At 43.1% G+C, this 26,388-nt stretch overlaps 1 protein-coding gene across 1 annotated transcript; it reads right to left on the bottom strand.

The window, feature by feature from the left end:
* Positions 1-7,055: 7,055 nt before the first annotated feature.
* On the bottom strand, positions 7,056-7,499 carry LOC114270273 (uncharacterized). The gene has a single exon (XM_028211718.2). The coding sequence runs from the start codon at positions 7,497-7,499 to the stop codon at positions 7,056-7,058; it is 444 nt and encodes a 147-aa protein (XP_028067519.2).
* Between the last annotated feature and the right edge of the window lie 18,889 nt (positions 7,500-26,388).

Genomic DNA, 26,388 nt, shown 5'->3' with positions numbered 1-26,388 from the left:
TTTTCAGAGAAAACTTTCCAAAATCATCTTTGCTTCAATCAACGAAGATCAAAACGCATAAGATCATTTTAAAAGAACAAGAGACAAATCCACTTTCAAAATCGCTCAACTTCTTGAATCAACAATAAATTTTCAAAGCTATCAAATGATGATTTCGAAAATCATCTAGATTTTGCAAAAATATATATATAACTTTAAGAAAATCCCTACCTCAAGTTTTGAAGAAGAAATGAGATGAAACCCCCAAAATCAATGGTGTCGAAACTTGATCTTCACAGAACACAACAAAGCCCTCGAGAAGTTAACCAACTTTGATAAAGAAACTATGGCAGAACTCTAATGGATCTTGAGAAATCAAGGTTTTGATCCAATTTGGCATAGGGAAATGTAGAGAGAAGAGAGAGGAAAGGGTTTTTTTAAAGAGAGAGAGAGACCTAACACGAGTGAAATACACTCAGCCTAAAGAGAAGAAAAGACTAAAATTTCAGACTCACTTACCACCGCACGTGCAACGCTTCTCCCGCACCTGCATTTATTGCAGTAGCCAAACAAGCCCTCCCCTGTTTTTTGCATGTGCGGCTCAAGTAACTTCGAATGCATTTTTCATTTTTGTTTCGGGGGCGTTGCCCTCGATCCCACCAGGGCGCTGCCCTGTAACCCGCCAAGGGGCCCCCTAGACCCCCGCGAGCTAACTGGGTAACTCGACCTTTGACATACTCAGCGAAATGGCAAAACATGAAAGAATTAACTTTCGATACAACTCTGCAAGGCACAATTTGCGTTGGATTCCCATCTAAAGGTTTGGAGACATTACCTATTCCAAACACACCACTATAACCTGATAACCAAAAATAAAGGTAATACAAGGGAAACTAAGATACGTAACACCGTTCAAAACCATACCAACCCAAGCCCAAAACACCATAAGAGACGAGTCAAAACCGGGATCGCTACAAAAACACAAGAAAAAGATGAACAAAGATTGAAATAAAAGCAAGAAAGCTTTACCTCTTGTAGAGAAGGTGTTCTTGTTGTAAATCAAACTTGATTCCAAAGCACCCTCAAGTTTGAGTATGATTTTCAATTCTCAAATCAAGTTCAAGTTCAAGCTCTTGTATGGTATGTATAGATGATATGAAAGCTTCAAGGCTATAGAAGAACAAAGAAGAACTCAACTATTGTATAGTTCTCACCTTTCTTTGATATTTCTTTTGGATATTTCTATATTTGATCTTTGTAACTAATATCTCTCATTGATAATAGTAATATCTAACCCCTCATACAGCAGTTTCAACCCTATATTTATAGGCCTTGAACAGCTTTGACACAAATATCTGCAGAATTGGGCATCTGGCAAAACACTGCTGATACTGCCTAAAAAGTCAAGAGGTCCGGCCGAACCTTAGTATCTCCGGCTAGATATACAGAGATCCGGCCGGACTTCAGTGTATTTCCCTATCTCTTACTTTCAAGTTCAATACAGGTTAATACAAGGTGCAATACTGAAATTTAGGGGTAGAAATACGGTGGGTATGGCATGTTGGAATTGTTTAGAGCTCGAACTTGGATTCTTTTATTGAGAATTTAAACCACTGACTCAATGTAATCGTCATCATCGAATGCTCAGAATCAAGTGCCTAAGTCTTACGAGCGGTCAAAATTAGGGTGTCTATACGTTCCAAGATAATATCTTCATAAGAAAACTATTAATGAACACCAAACCTCTTAGCAGCACCCAAATTGGCTTAAGAAGTAACACCTACACTTTCCATTCTTTCTAAGTCCTTCTCTTCTAGCTCAATTATTTTTCTTACCACCTTATCCTCCTTGCCTTCTGTAGCTCGGCTTTTTCGCGCCCCCTTTCGGAAGCTCAAAAAGAAGCCCTACAGTTTGAACTCCCATGGTTCTGAATCTAATCTCACAAGTGCAATGTAAAACTGATAGACACCAAAGAGTACAAATCTGAAAAATCATTTTAGAAAATTGATTTTGAATCAAAAGTGCCAAAATTGGACTACTTTTCCAGATACAGAGTCGTCACCTAAATATTTTATTTTGAAAAAATTTAGGAAACCCATGACTCGTGCCAAAGGCCACGTGTCCATCATCACCAAAGTTGCCTCGGCTCAGGAACTTAGGTACGAGAGTGGAAGGTCATGAATTGAGCACCCCCACTCGCCCGATCAAAGATCGGCCTCTACTAATCATGATATGATTTTTATCAATATCATGTGCTTTTGTTCTGATTATTAGACTAGCTTTACTATGTGATGCTCATAAGCAAGTATAGACTAGTTTCCTCAATTTGAAACAATTCAACTCATGTTTGTTTGTGAAAATGGTTTGAATTTGCCACCTCAAGTGGGCTTAAAATTTGCGGATTTTCCACCAAACATGGTGGGCTTAAACTAATTTTCCACTCAACAAAGTGGGCTTAAAAAAAAACATGCATTCGTTGAATCGTTCCAATTCAAACAATAAGCCTTCATCCACAGGCATTCAAGTAGTTTATCAAGTAAGCATTTAGCCTCATGGTAAGCATGCTAGACATGGCAACATCCACATTCATGCAAGTATGCTAAAGCATTAAAACTCACCTAGTACTCCAAGCTAAGAAGATATGAGTTAGAAAAATGTGCATGATTCCTAACTATACAAGATGCCTAATGCAACACATGCAAGGAAAGCAATTACTAAGCTCGGCTACTAATATGGCATATGAAGCAATTTAAATAACATGCGATTAAACACGTTTTGAAAGAATTATTGAAATGACAATGCAGTTTGAATGATGCGCCAAGCCCCGGTGCATGCAAAACAAGAATGGATGTAATCATAAGAGATGCTAATTAAAACATGGTGTTCCTAATCTAACCATCAAAAGCGGATAAATAAAAGGGAGAAAGACGTGGGGTTAGAAGACATACACGCACGCACGCACACTTATTACCACATTACGCCATTGCGAAGGAGCGTCCGAATGAAACTAACTAAGCTACACTACTTAACTAATTACTACAACACTTTGAATAAATAAAAAGCTTACTCTAAGGTAATTAATTATTACAACACACTTAACTAATTAATCAATTAGACTAAACTATTTAATTAATTAATTACACAACATGAATTAATTAACTATCTAAGCTAATTAAGTAAAAACAATTAAATAATTAACTATCTAAGTTAATTAAATATTACAAAGCAAACTAATTAGCTAAATACTTACCTAATTAATTACAAACCAACTAAGCTAATTAATTACAACATGAATTAATTAACTAATCTACTTAAATAGTTACAAGCATTTGCATGAATTAGCTATGCCTAATTAACTAAGCAAATTAACTAAATGGCCTCGGGAAACGAGGGATGCATGCATGCTTGGTTTTTCACCTGAAGAACATCCACAGTCTGTCACTAATTACCTTTGTTGCACAACACCTACACTATTTTCTTCCTCCAAATCAACACTGCTCTGCTTCAGAAGCACAATAGTGAATTTTTCACTGGTGGCTGACCGGCTGGCCACAGATGAGGGTTTGCCGACCAACACTGAGGGGTTATCGGCCATTAGAGGTGGCCTGCCGGCCACTGATGAGGGTTTGCCGACCACTGAAGCCAAGTCTTTTCTTACTACAACAGAGGACAAAACAGAGCAAGAAATGGGTGGTCTCGCAGGTTTTTTATACCATGTATCACCCCTTATCATCAACACAAGCTCAAAGGAGTGATACATTTGGCCCTCAAACCATCAATCAAGCAATTTCCATGCATGATGGCTAAGGGACCAATTTGTACAAGTTCAATGAATGCAAAACAAGACTCAAATGCCATCACCCTGTCATGCATGATCAGGGGCAACGAAAACCTAAGGAAGTGGCACATTTCATCACCTTTGAGTATGAAATGTCCCATTTTCCTTGTGTTCAAATTAACGTCCGATTTGAACACATGCAATGCAACACAAAAAAATGCTTATCTTGCCACTTTTACTTGCCAATTTTGTTTACACATTTTAGTTACCAAATCATTCTTTAATCAATTTGTCCATTGGTGAGTGTCCTCTAAGGTGAAAGAAATGTCAACCAAGGGATAACGTAAGGCAAGAGAGAGATCATGTCGTTGATAATGAACCCCTCAAAGAGGATTAAACCATTAAGCATGACCTCAATCTCAATCTTAAAGGATCCTAAGCTTGAAACAACCCTCAAAAGCAAATGAAAGAGTGAAGCAAAGAGGGAGGATACAGAGTTTATACTGCTGAAATAGAGTGAAAAACAATACCAAAAGATGCTATCAACTCAAACAAGAGGTGTCTAAGACCGTAAAACACCAACTTGTGAAGACTATTACACTACAACCATGTAAAACAAGACTCAAATGAACTAACCAGCCAAAAACAACGCTAAAGAAGGCTATTTCAGAGGCTAAAACATGCTGAACTTGAGCTAAGTTAAGCTAGAAAAACATGCTAACATATAAAGCTAACTAAGCATCCAAACAAGACACGAGGAGGAGAGGCTAACCCCTCCAGATTTGGACTTCAAAATGAGTTTTTTTCCACTAAAAAATCTCTGAAATTCAGTGGTTAAAAGGCCCAAAAAAGTTGGTTTGAAAGTGGTGAACAAAGGTACAAAAAGCTTTACAAATGAAGAAGTAAGAAAGGTGAACCACCCCCTAACTAAAAATGGCCTCAAACCACCATCTTTAGGCCACAAGAACAGAGTTTCTTATAGTTCAAAATCAGCCCCAAAAACAGCTCAAAAACGGTAGAAGAAAATGACAAAGCAAGTATGCAAAATAAGCTAACAAGCAAGTGTTATACCTTTTGAAGCCAAGGCACAAATTATGCAACAAAGCAAGCGACAACCACCTTCTAATGCTCAAAAAGGGTCTCAAGTAACCTCAGCCCAAAGAGAAGCAACTTTGTTCAAGGGTTGATAGACAAAAGTGTAGAGGCACTAAGCAACTAAGTACAAAATTTCAAGAGAAAGAGAGAGAGAATTTTGCTTCAAAATTTTCTAACCTTTTACAATGGGGGAGAAGGTCCCATATTTATATATAAAAAAAAGCTTTCAGCTGAGTTATATCAGTCCATACACATGTATGGTGATCAAGCCCATTGTGCCAACAGCTGAAACAACTGTCAAGAAAATATCTGAAAAAAACGCATCAGTGGCCGACAGGCCACCAATGATGGCCAACAGGCCACACCATTGGCCGACAAGGCACAATGGTGGCCGACAAGGCACACAAGGGGGCTGGCAAGGCACCAGAGGTGGCCTATTGGTCCCAAGGTGCTGAGGTTTGAAGCATTGGAGATTTGAGTGTAAAAAAAACAAGGTTTTGGTCCAAAACAAGGCACAAAACGGACACAGTTTTAGGGCTCAAAAGCAGGGCACTCCGCCAAGGACCTCAAGCACTCCACCGAGGACCTCGAGCACTTGAAACGAACACATGCAATCACAATCATCGTATGCACAAACAATGATGTCCAAGTCTTGAGGACGGTCAAAAATGAGGTGTTTACACCTTCACAGTTCAGCCCCAAAATTTTCCCAACTTGAATTGTAGCTTGTGCTTTATTCAACAACTTCTTCATACTCCTAAAATTTGTACTCTACGAAACTGATAATGAAATTGCAGTAGTTGCTGATTGAAATATAGCTCCATTTTGAAGACAATTGCTAAACAGCCCACCCTTGTTCTTCATTTGTTTTCCTCTTTTCTTCAATTCAGCTCCTTTGTTCTTACTTCGATTGGTGACTTTTTCAACAGTCTTCCCCCTTTTTGATGTATTACCCCTGTTTTTCTCTCCCTGCTGGGCCGAATGAAGAATCGGTGGACTTACCTGAGTATGAGTTGCACATTCACTTATGTTAGAAGCCTCAATGATAGGCCCATTATCCATTTCCCCAAACTGTCCCCCATTTAAAACTACCTCTAAATTTAAATTGGGTCACGACCTTTTTGGTCCATTAACCCTCCTCATAACCCCAGAAGAACAAATTTGGCCTTCTATAATTTGAATTTCATTTGCCACCTCTTTTCTTGGATTGTTCAACTAACCCAGACCTTGCACCAAACAATCACCTCCATCGTTTGTGCTTCCCAAATCACACTTTGTCTCTTTTACAGCTGATATACACTCTCATTTATTACTTCATTCCTTCTCCTCTGTATCTGTGTCCACCATGTCCTTTTCTTTGCTTGCCACAACATCTTTTCCTAGCATTACCTCATTCTATGTATTTGTATTGACCACATCCTCACCACCCTTATCATTTTTTACCAGTTGATCAACCTCTTCCTGAGTTTTGGAAGCAACATCCTCACTCTCCTAGCTTTTTTGTTGACAGAAACATGTAGTGTCTGCAGTAGATAAATCTTCTCACACTCGGACTAGGGAAAAATTTCCATGGCATTTAACATTTATCACTGTATTTATGAATTCAAACATGTTCATAATTATTTGTACCTTACCATACTGAAAGGAACTCTGCTTAAGAATGTTGTCATCTAACTAGACAACTTCCCCCCATAGTTTACCAATATCTGTAAAAGTATTAACATTCCACAAGTTAAAAGGAACACCCACACAAGTAATCCACACACACCTTTCTTGTTTGATATGTAGCCATTTTTCCTAATCACTTATAGATTCACACCAATGAAAAATCCATTCTTCAATAGTTATTCTTGCTTCCTTCATATGTAGGTCTAATTTAAAAATTAGTACTGCTAACCTTCCACCTCCATCTCGCACTCTTGCCTCCTTTAGGTCTCTTCTTTCAAACTCCTTCTAAAAATCATTGAATGAAGAAAAAGTTTTCAGCTTCACAATCAGACATTCATATAGCCAATCATTTCCTGAATCATAAGCCTTTAGAACCACTTTTGGCTTCTCCTGGATAACTCCATTTTGATCAGCTTCAGCATAAGATCTTCTTCCTACAGCCTCCATTTGTTGTTGTGTAGAGTTCCTCTTTTGATACTGACTCATCATCTCGTCTCATCTGCTCTTTATCATGGGTTATTTCTACACTTCTTTTTCATACTCTGCGTTTCTCAGTGCAAAAATCCTCTATTTGTATTGACCACATCCTCACCACCCTTATCGGACCACCATTGTTTCTCGCTATAGGTTGTTTCTGTTCCCTTTTTTTATATGATGCATTCTTCACCTTCAGAGCTTTATTATCACACCATAAACCATCAGCTTTTAGCATCATCATGTCTGTTGCAACCTTGCAATTGTACCTTACAAATCTGAGCCGAGAGCTTGTAATTTGTCTTCTTTTCATTGGAATAAAGACATCCTTAACTATTCTGAACTTACTGAATAAAGTATACAAGCTTTTTGGATTTATAGAGTTTGGAATCTCATCTACAAATATGGTAAACAACCCATCTACAACCATAGATGGGCTGCTTTGATTGCCCGCTCTTCCTGCTCTTCTTCTTCTAAGCACCAGGTTCCACCCTCCTCTCTCCATCTTCTAGGGGAAAAAAAATTATGATTCAACTTGTTGCTACTCCACACTGTTTACTCCAAGCATGTAGACTCTCTAGTACTCCAATCTAAAGATTTGCTTCAGTTGTGGCTTTGTTACACTAGTGGATGGGTTTCAAATGCAAAAATAGTATTATGAAGCTCTAGAATTTAGTTCCATTGGCTATGCTCTGATCTATTTGGAAAATCAGGAATGATTGCATCTTCAATGGGTGTCAATTTAATCTCAAGGAATTGAGTATTACTGTCAAATGGAGAGTGGCTCTGTGGGCCAAATCCAACCTTCTAGGCTTCTCTTACTCAATGCATGATATTGTCCACAACCTTAGTTAGATCATGTTCTGTTGTTAAATGTGTTGCCTATGTATTTGTGTTTTGCTCTGGTGTATATGTGTTCTGTTTTGCTCTGTTGTTCAGTGTGTTCTGCTATTACCTTGTTGACTCTGTATCTATGCTGCTCTGGTGTATATGTGATGTTAGCCCTGCAGTCTTGCTAGCTCTGCTCTAGTGTATCTATGCAGATGTTTTCCTAGCTCTACTATAGTGTATCTGTGTATTTGTTGGTCCCTCACCAACAGATTCTTGGTTTGATGCTTATCATATGATTCTGTGAGCTGTCTAGTGCCAACTTAGTTAGGATTGGGTTGTTTCACTATAATGGCCTCTGCATCATTCCCCCTTTTTCTATTGTTGTTTTTCTTCCTTTCTTGAAAGGTTTTCTCTCATCAATAAACTTTTTTGATTGGTCAAAAAAAAAAAAAAACTTTATTAAGAATTTTTGTGCATGTAGTATTACTATTTATGAGTAATTAATTTTAACTTACTGAAATATTACTAAAAGTAAGAAAGGCCAAATAGAATTAGTTGTCAAAATACTTGGACATCTAATGATGTTTGGATACACATACTTTTAATAAGATTTTTACTAAGAATTTCAGTACATGTAGCATTTCTATAGCTTTTAAGATTATTAGCTTTAAAGATTTAAAATAATTGTAAATACGTCTGATGCAAATTTTCATAATCTATAAATAAAAAAATATAAATAAATAAATAAATAAGTTGCACCTGTTTGGTTAATAAGTTGTCACTAAACGTTTTTTTTTTTTTTTTTTTTTTTTTGTACATATATCCAATATACCCTCAAAAATAAGGCAACAGTTATGAAATTATTAACTTATTTAGGAGTTTCAAATTACTAAAATGACACAGGCCAAAATATAAAAATTAATTTACTCAAAAATCAAATATGTTATAATCTAAAATTGCAACCAAACACCATTAATCAACTTTTTAAATCAAATATGCTAAATAAATGGGCAAATAACATGGGGGCATTTCCCTAAATAAGCCAAAATACTAAATCAATTCCCAAACTAAGCCTAGTTTTGAAAGAATTCCCAAAATAGGCTAAATCGTGGTTCAGAACCACGATTTCAACATTTATACGCCTGTCTCGCGTGGAATTTGGGAAGTGTTAAAATCGTGGTTACAAAACGCGCTTTTGATTAAGAAATCGTGGTTACAAAAGGTACTTTTAATTATTTTTTTTCTTCTGAACTCGCTATTCTAAACCACGCTTTATCCAAAAAAAAATTTCTTCTGAACTCGCTGTTCTAAACCACGCTTTTATGAAGAAAAAAATTTCTTCTGAACTCGCTGTTTCAAACCACGCTTTTTGGCCAAATTTTTTTTTGCTGAAATCGTGGTTGTGAACCACGCTTTTTATACAATTTTTTTAAGTGAACTCGTGGTTTGTAACCACGCTTTTAGAACTGATATAAACCCTCCCCAGCCCCGTCATTTGCAATCACGCTTCTTAGATAACACAGTTCGCTCCTGCTCTCTCTCTCGCTCAGCCCCGTCTCTCTCACTCTTACTGGTCTCTCTCTCTCTCTCTCGTTCTTACTGCTCTCTCGCTGTGCACGAGCTCCCTTTCTGCTCTCTGTCCTCTCTCTCGTTAGTATGTGTAGACGTGCCCTCAGGCCTCACTACAGTTCAGACTCAATTTGTGTCACGGTCCTGTATCTAATCTCGCAGAGTGTAATGCAAGACCGATGAAATCATCAAAGAGTCCAAATCCGGCAAATCATTTTTTGAAAATAGATTTTTTGAAAGAAGTGTCAAACATGGACTGCTTTGCCAGATACAGATTCACCACCTAAATATTTTATTTTGGAGAAATTTAGAAAACCCTGACTCGTTGTCTAAGGCCACGTGTCATCACCAAAGTTGCCTCGGCTCGGGAACTTGGGTACGATTGGGGAAGGTCACTTCGTGAGCACCCCCGCTCACCCGATCAAAGATCGGCCTCTACTAACCATGATATCTAGTTTTGAAAACATTATGCGTTCTTATTCCGGTTATTAGCCTAGATTTACTATGTGATGCGCACAGCATACAAGTATAGATTGGATCGCCTGAATTGGAACAAAACATTTCATGTTTGTTTATTTTGAAAATGGTTTGCTACTTGCAAGTAGGCTAAGACATGGATTTGCCACCCTCGGATGGGCTTGAAAAACATGATTTTGCCATTATCTAGTGGGCTTAAAACTCACAATTAACGAATTGTTCCAATTCAAATAACCTAACCTTCACCCACAGGCATTCAGGCAGTTATATCACATAAACACGTAGCCTCATGGTAAGCATGCTATCATGGCAGTCACTCACATGCATACAAGGATGCTAAAGCATAAAACTTACCGAGTACTCCAAGCCAAAACAGAAGCTATGTTAGAAATCCATGCATGATCCTAACTATACAGAAATGCCTAATGCAACACATGCAAAAATGCAACTATAATAGGCTCGGCTATTCTAAACATGGCATATGATGATGCTACAGCTAACACGTATTCAATTTGGAATTGAAATACAAATGCAGTTATTATGGTGCGCCGAGCCCGGTGCATGCAAGACAGATGAATGAATGCAAACATGGGAGCATAAGTATACTAATTGAAACATGCCCTAATCTAACCATCATAAGCTGGTAAATAAAAAGGAGAAAGACATGGGATTGGAAGACATACATCACACACACGCACACTTATTACAACATTGCCCTCGCTCAGTGGGTCCGAATAAATAATATACAGTCCGAATAAATAGTACAGTCTGAATAAATACAAAAATCCTAATTAATTAACAAATTAATCTAGAAAAGCAGATAAATTAGCACGCAAATCCGCGGACTACCACAGCTCTTATTCCGAATGATGAATGATGTATGCTTGAGTTGCCTTGCGCGGAAATCCATTGCGATGCCCCGGTTTGCCTCTGTTTGCAATTTTTCTCGTAATATTGTGCAAAGCTCCAGAAGGCCGCTGATTTCTGATTTACTGCAACAGAGAGCAACAAAGGGGCGTGGCAAAGTATTTTCACATATGTGTGCATGACTACTCTTTGGAGAGTGTAGTCCTCGATCCTCGTGCCACCAATCACGCATATCGATGCATGATGGCCGAGGAGTCGAATTGCACGACTTAATATGAAATGAATGCACATGGAAACACAACAAGACCTAAACTCCATCATGGGTAATCCGGAGTGTCGGCGACAGGGAATTGAGACACGTTCCGTCACTCGAAGTACGAAATGTACCTCGTTTCCCGTGCTTAGGCTAACTCCTATCCCAAACATGATGCAAATGAGATGGTATACACAATGCGATTAACATACAACCTAGCATACGCAATGCTATGAAATGGCATACACAATGCTTGATGTGTCATGGCATACACGATGTTCTAACATGCAATCTAGCAAACGCAATGCTATGGACCGAAATGACATGCACAATGCACGATGGACTTACACCATCATGAATGGATCTCTGCCACACTCACATCAGTGGCCATTAGATGAAAATGAGACGACCGAATTGCGTGCACACGTGTACGCATACCGAGGACCGAACCTAAGGCATCAAATGCCACTCTATCAAAGCATGGCAAGGGATGAAAGATGGCCTATGAACATGTAATTTCTAGCACTAAAACATGATGCTAAATGGTCCTGACACATGGAAATATGGCACCCGATGCATGGAATAAGCCCCGAAACTCAAAACTAGGCACATGTATTGAACCACAAGTATACAAAGAAAGCATTATTTGCTCGTGAAGTCAAAAGACAAAGCCAAGGCAGTCCCAAAACATGCACATTTCTAGTTTAGAGCATGGCCAAAAGATGCTAACATGATGGGCTAAAATACCATGCAACATTGGCTAGCAAACATGGTTTACATGGCATGTATATGAAGCAAATGAGAACTCAACAAACCAGCCAAAAACAGTGAATAAAACATGCCGAAATATGCCCGAATAATCACTGAAATTCAGCCAATGCATGCAAAAATGAGGGGCTTCTTTGGAGGGCCTTACAAGGGGTTATTAAGCACATACAAGATAGACATGTAACACGGCAAAACCACCCGTGGAAATGAGTTATAACAGCCCTAAAACTCACCAAAAATGCCCTGAAATTAACCTAGGAAGCATGCAAATGAAAGACCCTTTGAAAGGCCTTGAGGGGGGTTGTTCTACACATGCATCATAGACATAAAATATGGAAAAATGGGCTCTGGACAGAGCTTATGCAGACCATAAAACTCACAAAATGAGGCCTGAAACATGACTTCAATGCATGCAAAATAAATTCCCTTTGGAAGGCCAACAATGCTAGTAAAGAGAATAAGTGGTGAGAGGGTCACCCCTCTATGATTTTGGGGCTCAAAGACACATCGAGGCCACTAAAAATCCACTGGATTTTAGTGTCTAAGGGGCCAAAACAAGGCCAATGCAAATGCTCATATGCATGGCTCAAAACATGGGAAAATGAAGCATGCAAGGAGGAAAATGACTCCAAACAGAAAATTGACCTCAATAAAACTTAAAGAGGAGGTCAAAACAAAACTTTCTTCATTTTAGGTCGAGGTCCAAAAATGCTCACAAATAAGGCTAATATATCATGCAAAATAAGCCCTGAAAGAGAGATAAAGCATACAAGGGGGTAGGAGACCTCAAAAAGAAAAGTACTCTTAAACAAACATGAAGAGGAGCTCAAAATAAGACTATTTTCAGTTTACACCAAGGCTCGAAAATGCTTAGAAATAGAGCTAAGGTATAGAGAAAAATAATGCAAAAATGGGGGAAATGAGGACTTACCCTTGTAACACAGCAATGCAACCAACCTCGGAACAAGAAAGTGAGCTTTAAACCTCTGAAAATGAGTTCCAAGGTGCTGGAATGGATGGTGGAGGTGTTAGGCTTAGAGGTGTAGTGTAAATGGCCAAGAAAATTAGGGTTTGGAGCTTTGGAGAAGAAGGCTATGGAGGGTGGAGTGCATGTGCCTTGGCCAAACTTTTTTCTAACCCTTGCAAATTGGGATGGAGGGTTGGTTATATAGAGGAGAAGGGATAGGGGTTCAAAGCTTCTCAAAGAATCTAAACCCAAAAGGGTCAAGCTTCTTAAGGAAGCTAGACCAAAAAGGGTCAAGCTTCCTCAAGAAGCTTGACAAAAGAGTAAAGCTTCCCTAAGAACCTAAGCAAGAGGGTCAAAATCAACTTAAAAAGGTCAACAAAAGACTCAAAATCATGGACAGTGGGTCAAGTGCTTCACAGTTGGCACAACTATGTTACACTTGAGAAGAGCAAAAAGCAGAAAGCTAGCCGACCAACTGAGGTGGCCGGCCGGCCACTCCCCTTGGTCAGCCGACCAGGGGTCAAAAGGGTCAAGCAAAATTACTGGTCAGCATACCCAGAAAGGTGGCCTCCCATATGAGTAGAATACAGCTGTGTGGTGAAAAACCGAAAAAAGTGACCTAGGAGAGAGAAAAACCAGCTTTCAAGCAAGGTTCAAAAGGGTCAAGATGAATTCCTGGCTGGCCTACCCATATTGGTGGCCTCCCAGATGAGCACAACACAATGGTGGTACGAAAAGCTAGAAAATATGGCTCAAAAGTGGAAAAAACCAGCTTTCTGTCAGAAAAATCGGCTTTTGGGGAGAGAAAATGAGAAAACTGGTTTTTCAGGGGAAAAGGTGGCCGGCCACCATACTATCCCCTCCGTAACAGTGAAAATAGGGTCCCTACCAAAGATGGACCAAGACGGATGCAAAACGAAGGTTCGGGGGCCAAAACGCGCAGTCTGAGGCCCCGAAAACAGGCTGTTAGGCACCGGAAGTGGCGTATGACCACGAAAGTGATCTCCCGGGCCACAGTGTCCCTCTAAAGAGAGGAAACAAGGTGTGTGCCAAAAACCGGAGCAAACGGAGGTAGTCAAGCAGTCCTGAACTGAGGCGTACGGCCGACGGCTCCGAAAACCGAAAACTGGGCTCCAAATGGAAAAAATGGCCTACGACCACGAAACGTAGCCTACGGCCACTGAGAGATGATCTACGAGACCTCTCCCTCCCATCGGGAAGAGAAAACAGAGAAAATAGGACCTGGTTCGCAAACTGAGGCAAAGCACAAAAGAGCTCCAAAGTTCAGAGGCAAGGCTCTCAGCCGAGACTCCGCAACTTCAGAACGAGCACAATATGCAACATCAGCGAGCGCTCAACTGGTGACGTATGAGTCTAAAGGTCGGTCAAAAATGGGATGTCTACAGTTGCCCCTCTTTGACAGAACTCGGAAGTCATTCGTGACAGGAGTGAATGTCAAAGCCTAGAGACGACCCATTTTTGACAAGGCCGAAGACTTAGACAAGCAGACAAGATAACACAGATGTGCCCGCAGGCATGCCCACAGGCAAGGGGCGAGATGCAAAATGATATGCACAAAGTCTGACATAAATCATGATCATGCAAAGCAGCAAGCTGTAATGAAGCACACACGCAACAGTTTTATGCAAGAATGCAAAGCAACAACTATATTTCATACAGTTAAGAATGTGGAGAATTATTCAATTCTCGTCGCGTCTCACACGGAGAAGATACAATACCTGCGCGGCTCGTCTGGTCGCACCAGCCTCAAATGAACCGTACATACAATATCGTGCCTACAAAAGAGAGAAACTCAACAAGCACAACATAGTTAGCAACACATGTTCAACGCTATATCGAACGTAGACAAACAGGGTGTCGATGGGAGAGTGCATTGCAATGCAAGAGACACGCGCGTGTCAATGCAAGCTAAGCGTGAGGGTATGACAATACCCTTGAAACGTGCACAAAAATGCAAGTGGTATGCATGAGAATGCAAATGACGTGCATAACAATGCAGGATAAGTGCAAATTCGAATGCGTGTTTGACGTGAAACAATGAGCAAAGAAATGCAAGTTTCGACGAGTGCGACTCAATCGCGACCTCTGGTTTACCTCCCGAAAGGGTCACAACGTGCTCAAAAAGGATACGTCTTGCTCTTGATGAGTGATGATGAAGCACGCATCGAAAGTTGGAGTTGAAGTTCCCGCGGAGGGATTTTGCGACGAAAAGTGCACTTTTCTAGTACTTTCTCGGGTCCTAGGGACTCCAATCATCACCAAAATTTGCAGAGACCTTGGGGACCACCTTGGGAACACCACCGACCAGGTTTGGTCCTAGGGGGAGGCCACCGACCAGGTTTGAGGGAGAGAGGTGGTCGACCTACCAGAAAAGGTGGTCGGCCGACCATCTAGCCCAAATCTGGGGCAGTTTGGTCCTTTTGCTCTCATTTCTTTAAATACACAAAGCCAAACACTTTTTTCTCATAACATCAGGACCGAAATCAGTCCCTCTCCCTTCCTAAAGCATTTTCCCTCTCAGATCTGCGCTCTATACGCGTTTTCCAGCGCCCTACGCAAAGTTGTTTCGTGAAATCTTTCGGTTTTCTTCACTTTGAACCGATTAGATTTTGATTTCGGTGCTTCTTTCTCCATTTTCACCACTTGAGGTAAATTTATCTCAACATTTGGAAGATTTTCTCGGGAGTTGACTTTTGTTGACTTTTTCCTTTCTCGAGAGTTGACTTTTGTTGACTTTTTCCAATTTTGGCTCATTTTGCTCATTTTTGCTCCTCTTTGCAGATCTTTCGAGATGGCGGGTCATTTCCCTCAGGGTGAAGGTTCTCCAGGTGCCGGAGGTGATCCAGATATCATGTCTCTGTCGCCGAGGATTCGCCCCTTTGTTCCCGAGAGATACGACCCCCCGACGCACATCCTCCCACGGGCAGTTTTTTATCATTTTACGGACTTCGACGATCGAGCCCCGGTGGATCTTTTGCTACGGGAGTCGGAGTCTCACCTCTCCCATCAGGCACAGAAGGTATGTACTTCACTTTTACACCTTCTGCCATGTGTAAGATAGTCTGCATTTTCCGTGCATTCCCCGCTTTTGCCATGCTTATCTGCTCATTCTAGCACATAGCTTGTTTTAAACACTTTAGCCTAAGACACAGCAGTCTGTTTGCATTTTGAACACACAACTTAATCACTTGAATTTCTGAACACACAGCCCATAAATTGATTGTGAACGCACAGCACACACTTGTTGAGAGTAGAACACGCAGCCCAATGCTTTTGAAATCTGAACATACAGCCCAAGTACTTGATGTTGAACACACGGTTCAAACTTTGAGGTGAACACACATCCCACTAATTTTGAAATCTGAACACACAGCCCAAATACTTCTGTCCTGAACACACAGCTCGAACTTTGAGATAAACACACGGCCCACTAATTTTGAAACCTGAACACACAGCCCAAATACTTGATGTTGAACACACGGCCCAAACTTTGAGGTGAACACACAGCCCACTGATTTTGAAATCTGAACACACAGCCCAAATACTTGATGTTGAACACACGGACCAAACTTTGAGGTAAACACACGGCCCACTGATTTTGAAACCTGAACACACAGCTCAAACACTTCTATCCTGAACACATAGCTTGACCTTTGAGATGAACACACGGCTCACTGATTTTGAAACCTGAACACACAGCCCAAATACTTGATGTTGAACACACGGCCCAACCTTTGAGGTGAACACACAGCCCAAATACTTGATGTTGAACACACGGCCTAAACTTTGAGGTGAACACACAGCCCACTGATCTTGAAATCTGATTTGGTTTGCACACAACTTATATATGTCATTTGCACGCAGCTTATTCATTTCATTGTGAAACTGAATACATGTGTTCATTATGAATGCAGGTGTCTTCTCGTATCACGCGAGAGTATGGCTCCATTGTCGTGAGGAAGTGGTACGTAGAGCTCCGGAGGCTGTCCGCAAGTGGATTGACCAGGCGGGGTTTGGACCTTTCTGTACAGGGATATCCTGCTATCCTGCCAGTAGGACGCTGATGGGCGCCCTTGTGGAGAGGTGGTGGGACACCACCAATTCCTTTCACTTTTCAGCTGCCGGGTACATGACTATGACCCCATTCGACTTCGCTGTATTGACAGGCCTCGATGTAGGAGGTTGGGCGATCCCTTATGATGAGCACATAGGTGAGTAGGAGGCCGCCTGGATTTACCTATTGGGAGCTCGCCCACCGGTCGACCGATCCTCGGGCCGAGTCCGGTACACCTGGTTTTCTTCACATTTCAAGGGGACTGAGCCTGAGACTTCCGAGGAGGTAGCGCAGTACACCCGAGGGTTTTTGATGTTCCTCTTCGAGACCACTCTGCTCGCCGATAGGGGGAACACCGTTGGGCTATATCTGCTGAGTGCCCTGGTAGACCTCTCGCAGGTTGGTCAGTATGATTGGGGTGGCGCTAGCTTGGCCACCATCTATTGCTACATGAGCGCGACCTCCCGCGGACGGGGGAACATAGTTGGCGGCTACTGGAGAGCCTAGGAGGTACCTTCTGCCCTTTTGACTTACATTTCTACTTTTCATTATCTGTACATTGCACGCACGGCACGCTTTACATTCTGCACTCACATTCTGCATTCAGTATTCGGTATTTAGATTCTGCACTCAGCATTCTGTATTTAGATTCTGCACCTAGCATTCTGTATTCTGATCCTGCACTAAGCATTCTGTATTCTGATGGCTTTTGCCCTGTTTTCCACAGTTATGGGTTTTTACGTACTTCCCGACGCTAGCCCCAGAGCTCGAGTTGGAGGCGCCCCTTATGACCCCCTACTCGCTCGTTTTTGAGGGCCAGTACCAGCTGAGACCTCGGGAGACCCTCCCCTACCTGCGGCAGTATTTCGACACGGTGCGACACGACAGAGGTAATTCAGAACTCTCAGTCCTCCATGTTTTCATCTTTGGTTTATTTTGCACATCTACGATTTCTAATCGGCTTATGCATTGGTTATCTGCAGATCACCTGGCAGCCTTGGGTGTCTTTAGGCGGGGACCTCCGATTTCAGCTTGCCGGAGGATGGGCCGCCTCTCGATACAGGGTCCTATTTGAGGGGCCCGTTGGGAGGGCCTAGTTTCTGGGGGAACGCTTCATGCGCCAGACGATGGGTTACCCTCATCAGGATATCCCCTCAGCACCTCCGGTCGATATGCGGACTACCGGGAGGCTCAGTCTCCAAGAGGTTATCAGTGCCATGCTGGGTACTGACGTATTGTTATATTTGGAGGAAGGGGAGTACACGACCTACCGCCACACATACTTGATGCCCTCGTTGGCAGGTGTCCGTACTCCCACGAGGAGGTCTACTGGCATGCCATCCTCGAATCACACCCGAGCCAGAGACATTCCTTCGAGCAGTAGGGCTGGTACATCTAGAGGCGGGCCTGGACTGGTCCTCCCGATTCCCCCAACTTATCCCCACGCTGGATGGCCAGATATCCCGACTGAGTTGACAGGATGGCGATACGGGACTTCTTACCCGATTCCGATAGAGCCTCCTATGCCTGATCATCGATATGTCACTGATCCTGACTCACCACCGGTATGTTCCATTGCTTTTCATCTATCACTTAGATATTTCGACATTCATTTCTTCGTTGATGATTTGAGCTTGTATCTGCAGCCGCCCAGAGAATACATGGAGGGGATGCTCGGATTGGTGGCCTCACTTGAGGGCATGGTCTTGCGGAGAGAGGCGCAGCTATCCATCATGGATGTTTCGGTACTCTTTAGTTTTCTTGCATTTATCATACTTCTGATGACATGTTGAACTTGAACATCTTACCGCATTGATTGACTACATGTGTAGAGCACATCTGACACACACCACATTCATGAACTGTATCTGCGCGCACCCACTTCGCGTAGTTTTCTTGCATCTGCACCTGATATACATACTTTGGCTGATGTATTCAAATTACACTCTTTCTTTTCAGATGCCTACGGTATATACCAGGCCACAGGCCGGGCCATCTGGGCCTTCCCGAGGAGCTGGGCCATCTAGGCCTTCTCGAGGAGCTGGGAGAGGGGAGTCGTCTTGCAGACAAGGTAGGCGCAGAGCACATATCATCGAGGAGGAGCAGTCCGCGCATCCTCAGTCAGAGACATCCGCCGGCAGAGAAGATGACTCTAAGTCCGGTTCTGAGGGCGGAGGTGATGCCGAGGAGGGTTCTGAGGACAGCCGCTCTGATTCAGATAGTGGTGCTGATGGGGATGACGTAGGGGCTGTTCTGCAGAAGAGGACGAAGAGGGCCTCTTTTTCTCGCGCTTGAGAGCACAGACGTCCCTGCTTTATTTGCCTTTTTTACTAGTAGTTGTAGCACATTGTACTTTATTAGACAGTTTTATTTTCTGAAAAACATGTACCCTTGTTGTAAAATGTTGTAACAAAGGAAGCATGATGGAATGAAACAGCTTTTATTCAAAAAGTGTTACATTTTATGTTCTTGCATCGCATCGCATTATTTTATGCAAAATGAGATTTGACTGAAAATTGAGCATTTGAAAATTCGCCAAGTCAGGTAGTGAACCGACACAACAAACTAAACAACTCAACTTACTAAGAAACAACAAAACCTTAGCAAGTTTACAACTCGATAAACGAGATACAACAACGTTGATTAAACAGAGAGTAACAACTCAACATACACAACTCGTCAACTCGACAAAACTTAACAACTCGATAAAATTGACAACTCGACAAACAAAATAACAACTCGATAAGCAAAACAACAACCCGATAAGCAAGACTAAACAACAACTTGATAAACAAATACATTTCGGACAATCTGGGTGACGGAACGCATCCAAAATAGAGGAAAACTCGCACTTTCAACACCCTCAATGCATGGAAATGCTAGGAACTTACTTCTAGAAGCTAGAACAAGACCAAAGCCACCTTCCTCTCTATGGCCGACCACCTGAGGGAGCTGGCCGAATAGCTTTTTGCATTGGAGGGGAGAGGGGTGGACGGCCTACCAGAAAAGGTGGCTGGCCGACCACCTAGCTTGGCTACCACCAGATTCTTGACACGTGTCCCCCGAACAGTGCCTTGTCCTCTTTAAAAGTCCTAGCTCCGTGCCTCATTCATTTTACCTCAGTTTTACACCAAAATGGAGGCGTTTCTCATCGAAAATCTCGTAGCTTGGATTGCTACTTTAGACGGCTCGGGAAAGTTGAACTTCCGGGGCTTCGGCTTGAATGCACTATTCACGCTGAGCTGTACTTCGCTGCACCTTCCTTTCCTCCATGCTGCGGCGAGGTTTTGGAACCCGGTAACATATGTCTTTAGCTTCGGCGGGCAAGAGATATGTCCGACCTTCGAAGATTTTCAAGTTTTGATGGAATCTGAACGCCATGAAGAGATTTTGTCCCAGTTTTGCTTTGGTCACGCCCAAGCTTTAGGACAGATGTGTGGGCTCACCATGCATGATGCTCGGTCTCTGATCTGCAGCGGGGAACTAGATATCCTTGGCTTGATTCATCGCTTTTCTGATGCCGATAACCGTGGCGACCATCATTGTCAAGGTTTTCGGCAACACGCCATTTGCTTGTGCATGCTATCTCACTTTTTGCTTGCCCCGGGCTTTAGCGAATCTAGCATTCATCTGATTGAAGTTGCTCAAGGCTTGAAGGAGGGAAAGAACTGCATTGTCATGACACTGGCCGAGACGCTAATGGGCTTGGATGCTTTCTATCGCCGAGAGACGACCAGATTCGTGGGGAGTCCACTACTACTGCAGGTAATGTTTCCCACCCTTTCTCACATGTATATTGCTCACATCACTCGACCCTCAGGCTCGGTTTTTCTCATAAAACCCTTTTCTTACTTTTCTCTCATCGTACATCTCTCTATTCTTTATTCTCTCATTTTTCATCCCTCCCCAGGTATGGTTGATGGATAAATTGCAGGTTGTGGAGTCTTGCCCAGCCTACTCAGCTCACGGCTACTTCTTCCGACAACGACTAGTCGATGCCCTTGATAAGGGATGGTGGTTCGACTGGATGTGCAATTTGTCTGCGGATCGCATTGCTTTGTGCTGTCCTTGGCTCAATCTCCCGACAATGAGCTATAGCATGTCCGGCAGACCGGGATCCAGTTGATTGGTCTGACTCACTGTGTGTTCTACTTTCCGTTCCGGTTCCAGCGCCAGTTCGGTCATTATCAGACTTGCCCGCCAAAGGGGATGGAGTATCCTGCCACATTCCCGGTTCGAGGCGCACAGCTTGCCCGGTATGCCACAGCATGGAGGACTAGAGAACTCCTGGCCCCCGCTCCCACTTTCAGTTGCACTTTTTCTGATGAATGCTTGGATTGGCTCAATGAAGAGGCACAGGAAGGGCCCACTTTGGTATCAGAGTCTTCGACCAGCTCTGGGTGGGGGCGCAGGAACACCTAACTTGACTATGCCCCGAATTTATTGCTTTATTAGTACTTCTAAGTTTTCTTTATGAATGTAATAAAATGCAACTTCAATTTGTATGCAAGAGCAAGAGGACTTTGTATTGAAATCAATGAAATTGAAGGTTGTGGGTACTGAAAATTTTCCGCTTTGGTCCAAAAATGGTCTAAGTTGTAAAAAGATTAATTTTGAACAAAGTCAACTTTTATTAAAACTTTTCAAAACCATTTTCGATATGGATCAGAACTGGGCATGCCTGAAATTTGTCACTGAGATGCATAACCCCGGCTCCCAGTAACTGGAAAGTTGCCCCTAGTTTGAATAGTACCGCAGCACTACGCAGCAACGGAAAGTTGCCCCTAGTCTGAAGAGCACTGCACCGGAGATCATAACCGAACTCTTGAATGCTGAATAGACAAAGGTGGCCGAGATGATCAAATGGACTAAGTTGATCGGGAAAAAGTTTATGGCTAAACTTCAGGATGAAGTTGCCTACGTATCCCAAAGATGGGAATCAAGCCTTACGTAGTTCAGGCTTAGGTTCACTCGAGTATTTTCATTCTCCTTTTACGCTCTAACTTTTACCAAGGCTGCCCTTTGGGGGTTTTCAACCTCGCGGGCTTAGTTTTTATATTTTCCAATTTTTTCAATGCTCTAACTTTTGCCTAGGTCGCCCTTTCGGGTTTTCGGCCTAGCGAGCCTCTCAGGGGTAATATTTCTTCAACTTGTCCATGTTGATCGGTTGGGAGAACTCCAAGCCATCTAGGTCCATAAGAACCACAGCTCCACCCGACCAGATAGACTTAATGATGTAGGTACCAGTCCAATTGGGTCTGAACTTGCCCCTAGGGTCGTGGATGGGAGCTCGGTTGTCCTTGAGCACCAAATCTCCTTCTTTTAGATTCCTGGACTTAACTTTCTTGTTAAAAGCCCGGGCACTTCTGCGCCGATAGCCTTGAACATGGTACAGTGCTTTTAGTCTTCTCTCATCAAAGAGCATGAGTTCCTCAAACCTGTTCTGCTGCCAATCTGCTTCGGCTATTTGACACTCAGCCAATACTCGCAATGACGGAACCTCAATTTCAATAGATAGAACGGCCTCCATCCCATAAACTAATGAATACGGAGTCACCCCAATAGCAGTTCTAATTGAAGTCCGGTACCCCCACAGAGCAAACGGCAGCTTGTCTGGCCAATCCCGGTAAGTTTCCACCATTTTCTGCAGTATATGTTTGATATTCTTGTTGGCGGCCTCAACCACTCCATTGGTTTGCGGGCGGTATGTGGATGACTTATGGAAAGCCACGTTATATTTTTCCAACAAGTCAATCACTTTCTTCTTGAAGTGGGAACCATTATTTGAAATGACCTCGTTCGAGACCCCGTAGCGGCAGATGATGCTATTCCTGATGAACTTTGCAACGTGCGACGCCTTCAACACCGCATAAGACTGGGCCTCAACCCATTTCGTGAAATAATCTATTGCGACAAGGATGAACTCATGCCCATTTGACGCTTTTGGAGTAACAACCACGATCACGTCGATTCCCCAAACTGAAAATAGCCATGGCGAAGTCATATTGTACAGCTTCGACGGCGGGATGTTCATGTGATTTGCATGAATTTGACACTTGTGGCATCGCCGAACAAAGCCGATACAATCCTCCTCTATGGTGGACCAGTAGTAACCCTGTCTGAGGATCTTCCGCACTAGCATTATCCCGTTCATATGCGAACCACATTCCGCTCCATGGATGGCCTCCATCAGGCGCCTCGACTCTTCGGCTTCAACGCACAGCTTGTGCATTCCCAGATGACCTCTCTTATATAATTTACCTCTGCAGATGATGAACTGAACGGCCATTCTTCTTATTGCCCTTTTATCCTTGGCATTCGCCCCTGGCGGATATGCTTCCTTCTCCAAGAAATTCCAAACATCGTAATACCAGGGGTTTTCGTCTTGAACCTCGTCTATAAGAGCAATCGACTCGTAGGCTGGCGCAAATTTCTGGTCAATAATGACTGGACGCATCCGGACTCCAAACGGGATATCTATCATGGAAGATAGAGTTGCTAAAGAATCTGCGAACCTATTGTTCTCTCTTAGTAGATGAACGAAGTTCAGCTTCTCAAACCGAGGAATCAACAAGTCCAAGGACTAGTGATACATCATCATCTTTTCTTCTTTGACTTTCCAGTCTCCTTTTGCTTGAGACACAACAAGGTTCGAGTCCCCGATGACGTCCAACCATCTTGCCCCTAGTTCCAGGGCTGCTTCTAGACTGACAATGCATGCCTCATATTCTGCTTCGTTGTTCGAGACTTTGAATCAGACTTTGAAAGCTAGAGGGATACGAGAATTGTTGGGTGCTATTAGTAATACTCCTATCCCATACCCGTACTGATTTGACGCTCCGTCAAAGTACATCGTCCAAAACTCGTCTTCGATGTGCAAAATGGCTTCATCTGGGAATAAGTACTCAACTGCTTCACCCCTTTCTACTGGATGATCGGCTAAGAATTCTGCTACTGCTCTTCACTTGACTGACTTGCGTGTCACATATTTCAGATCGAATTCGGAGAGCAACAGCAACCAACGAGCTAGCCTACCCGTAAGTGCTGGTTTCTCAAAAAGATATTTGATGGGATCGAGTCGTGAAACTAACATTACGGAGTGAGCTAACAGGTAGTGCCGCAGCTTCTTGGTAGCCCATACCAAAGCTAAGCAAGCCTTTTCCAACGGCGTGTAGCAAGTCTCATACTCTAGCAACTTCTTGCTCAAGTAGTAGATGGCCCTCTCCATTTTGTCCTCTGATTCCTGCGCGAGCATGCAGCCCATTGTGGTCTCAGTTACTGAAAGGTACAATATCAACGATCTCCCCGGCTCTGGTGGTGACAACATGGGCAGGTTCTGTAAGTATTCCTTGATCTATTCAAAAGCAGCTTGGCATCGGCCATCCCACTGGAATTTCTTTCCTTTCTTCAGGAGGCCAAAAGTGGTTCACAAGTCAAGGTTAATTTTGAGATAAACCGTCTTATGAATTGCACTTTACCCAGAAAGCCTCGCACCTCCTTTTCAGTCCTTGGTGGTGGCATTTCTAAGATGGCCTTGATTTTGGAAGGGTCAACTTCGATACCTCTCTGTGTAATCAGAAACCCTAGCATTTCCCCTGCTGTAACACCAAACGTACATTTCTGAGGATTCAACCGCAACTGGAATTCTCTGATCCTTTGAAAAAACTTTTGCAAGGCGGTGTAGTGGCCCTTTCTTTCTTTGGACTTGACAATCATGTCGTCCACATACACCTCAACCTCTTTGTGGATCATGCCATGCAATATTGTGGTCGCGGCTTGTTGATATGTAGCTCCAGCGTTCTTTAGCCTAAATGGCATCACTCTATAGCAGTAGGTCCCCCACGGGGTGGTGAATGCAGTCTTTTCCTGATCTTCAGGTGCCATCACTATCTAGTTATAGCCTGAGAAACCATCCATAAACGAAAGCAAAGCATGCCCCACCATGAAATCTACCAACTCGTCAATATGCGGCAAGGGAAAGTCGTCCTTCGGACTAGCTCTATTCAAATCCCTGAAATCCACGCATACCCGGATCCTGCCATCCTTCTTCGGCACTAGAACAATGTTGGCCAACCAAGTCGGGTATTCGGATACCAGCAGGAAGCCTGCATCAATTTGCTTGGTGACCTCTTCCTTGATCTTGAGAGCCCAGTCCGGGCGGATTCTTCTGAGTTTTTGTTTAACGGGTTGGGCCTCGGGGTCAAGAGGGATTCGGTGCTGTACAATCTCAGGATCAATTCCAGGCATGTCTTCGTAAGACCACACGAAAACATCTTTGAAATCTTTTAATAAAGCGACTAAGCTCTCGCGTTCCTCCGAAGACAACGTGGACCCGATCTGGACTGGCCGCGGGTCCTCCCCAGTACTGATGTTCACAGTAGTGATTTCCTCCATTAAGGGTTTAACAAATCTTTCCTGCTCTTGTTCAATGAAGCGTTGCAAAACCGAAGGAATTTCTTCCTCGTCGTTTTTATCAAAATTTTGAAAGTCTGAATTAATGCAATAAACCAAGGGCGCAGAAAAGTACTTAGAAACCACAGCCATATCATTCTCATTAAGCACATCCAAATCGTCCAATTCCTCAGTTACAACAGACTCAAAAGAGAAAGAAAAAGACGACCTGGACAAGACTTTGGCATCCGGGTTATCATCCCCAGGAATACCGGACTCAGACTCAGTCGAGCTGGAACCTGATTCTGACTCACAAGATTCGGTGGAATCAGATTCCGGCTCACTACCTAACCTGGTGCTGTTGGACAAAAATCCCTCTTCGTACTGCCAAATAAGAGAGGGTGCGATAGATGCATCCAAAATAGTTGCTAGTAGGCCCGCAGTCGTTCCATTCCCGATCATGTATACCGAGAAGTTATCCCCCAAGCACTTCTGTTCGATCGGAGGATCTGAAAGTAGACATGCCAGCGCTACCCCCATTTCATTTTCAGCGTCCTCAGACAGCACTTTCTTACTCTGCTCAGCCTCAGCCAATGGGTCTGTCTGCTCTTCGGCAACGTCATCCCTGGATAACTGTAGATCAAAGAAGATCTTAAATCCCGGCACGCGCTTCCTCTCCGCGTTCAGCCACGGCTCTGGGAAGCCACAAAATGAGAAGTCCTCCCCTTCCCGAACAAAGCGTCCGTTTAGGGTACCCTGAATGGGCCGGTGCATTAAGTCAAAAGGCTTCCCCGCCTTCTTCGCTCTGGTTCTCCCAGCCATCTCCTTACCCTTCCTTATCCAATCCTCTTTGGTGGGCAGATAACCCAAGCCAAAGGTATGTGGGTGGTGTGGCACCTCGGCCAATGCGGCGATGCCCTTTCGGCCGCTCTTTCCCAATCCCATCCCGGGGATGTATTGAAGCTTGTTCATGAGGTATACTGATTGAGCACTGACATACACCCCCTCATTAACAGCTAAGATGTTCTGCACGACCCGGGCCTCAGCTAGGGTAAAACCAGATAAGAACACATCCTCCATACCGTGCTCAATTTCCAAAACTGGCGTAGATACTTCCGACGGTGGATGGATCGATGAATTCCCAAAAACAATGGCTACTCCGTTCCCATGGGGGTATTTCACCATCTGATGCAAGG

This window comes from Camellia sinensis, chromosome 2, assembly GCF_055761805.1.
Source record: "Camellia sinensis isolate YWXY chromosome 2, ASM5576180v1, whole genome shotgun sequence".
In the NCBI taxonomy this organism is placed as follows: domain Eukaryota; kingdom Viridiplantae; phylum Streptophyta; class Magnoliopsida; order Ericales; family Theaceae; genus Camellia; species Camellia sinensis.
Note: the sequence above shows the minus strand (reverse complement) of the source record. Positions and strands in the feature narration are given on the sequence as shown.

Coding starts and splice junctions, on each gene's coding strand:
- LOC114270273 (XM_028211718.2), bottom strand. CDS start 7,499: ATGGAGAGAGGAGGGTGGAACCTGGTGCTTAGAAGAAGAAGAGCAGGA.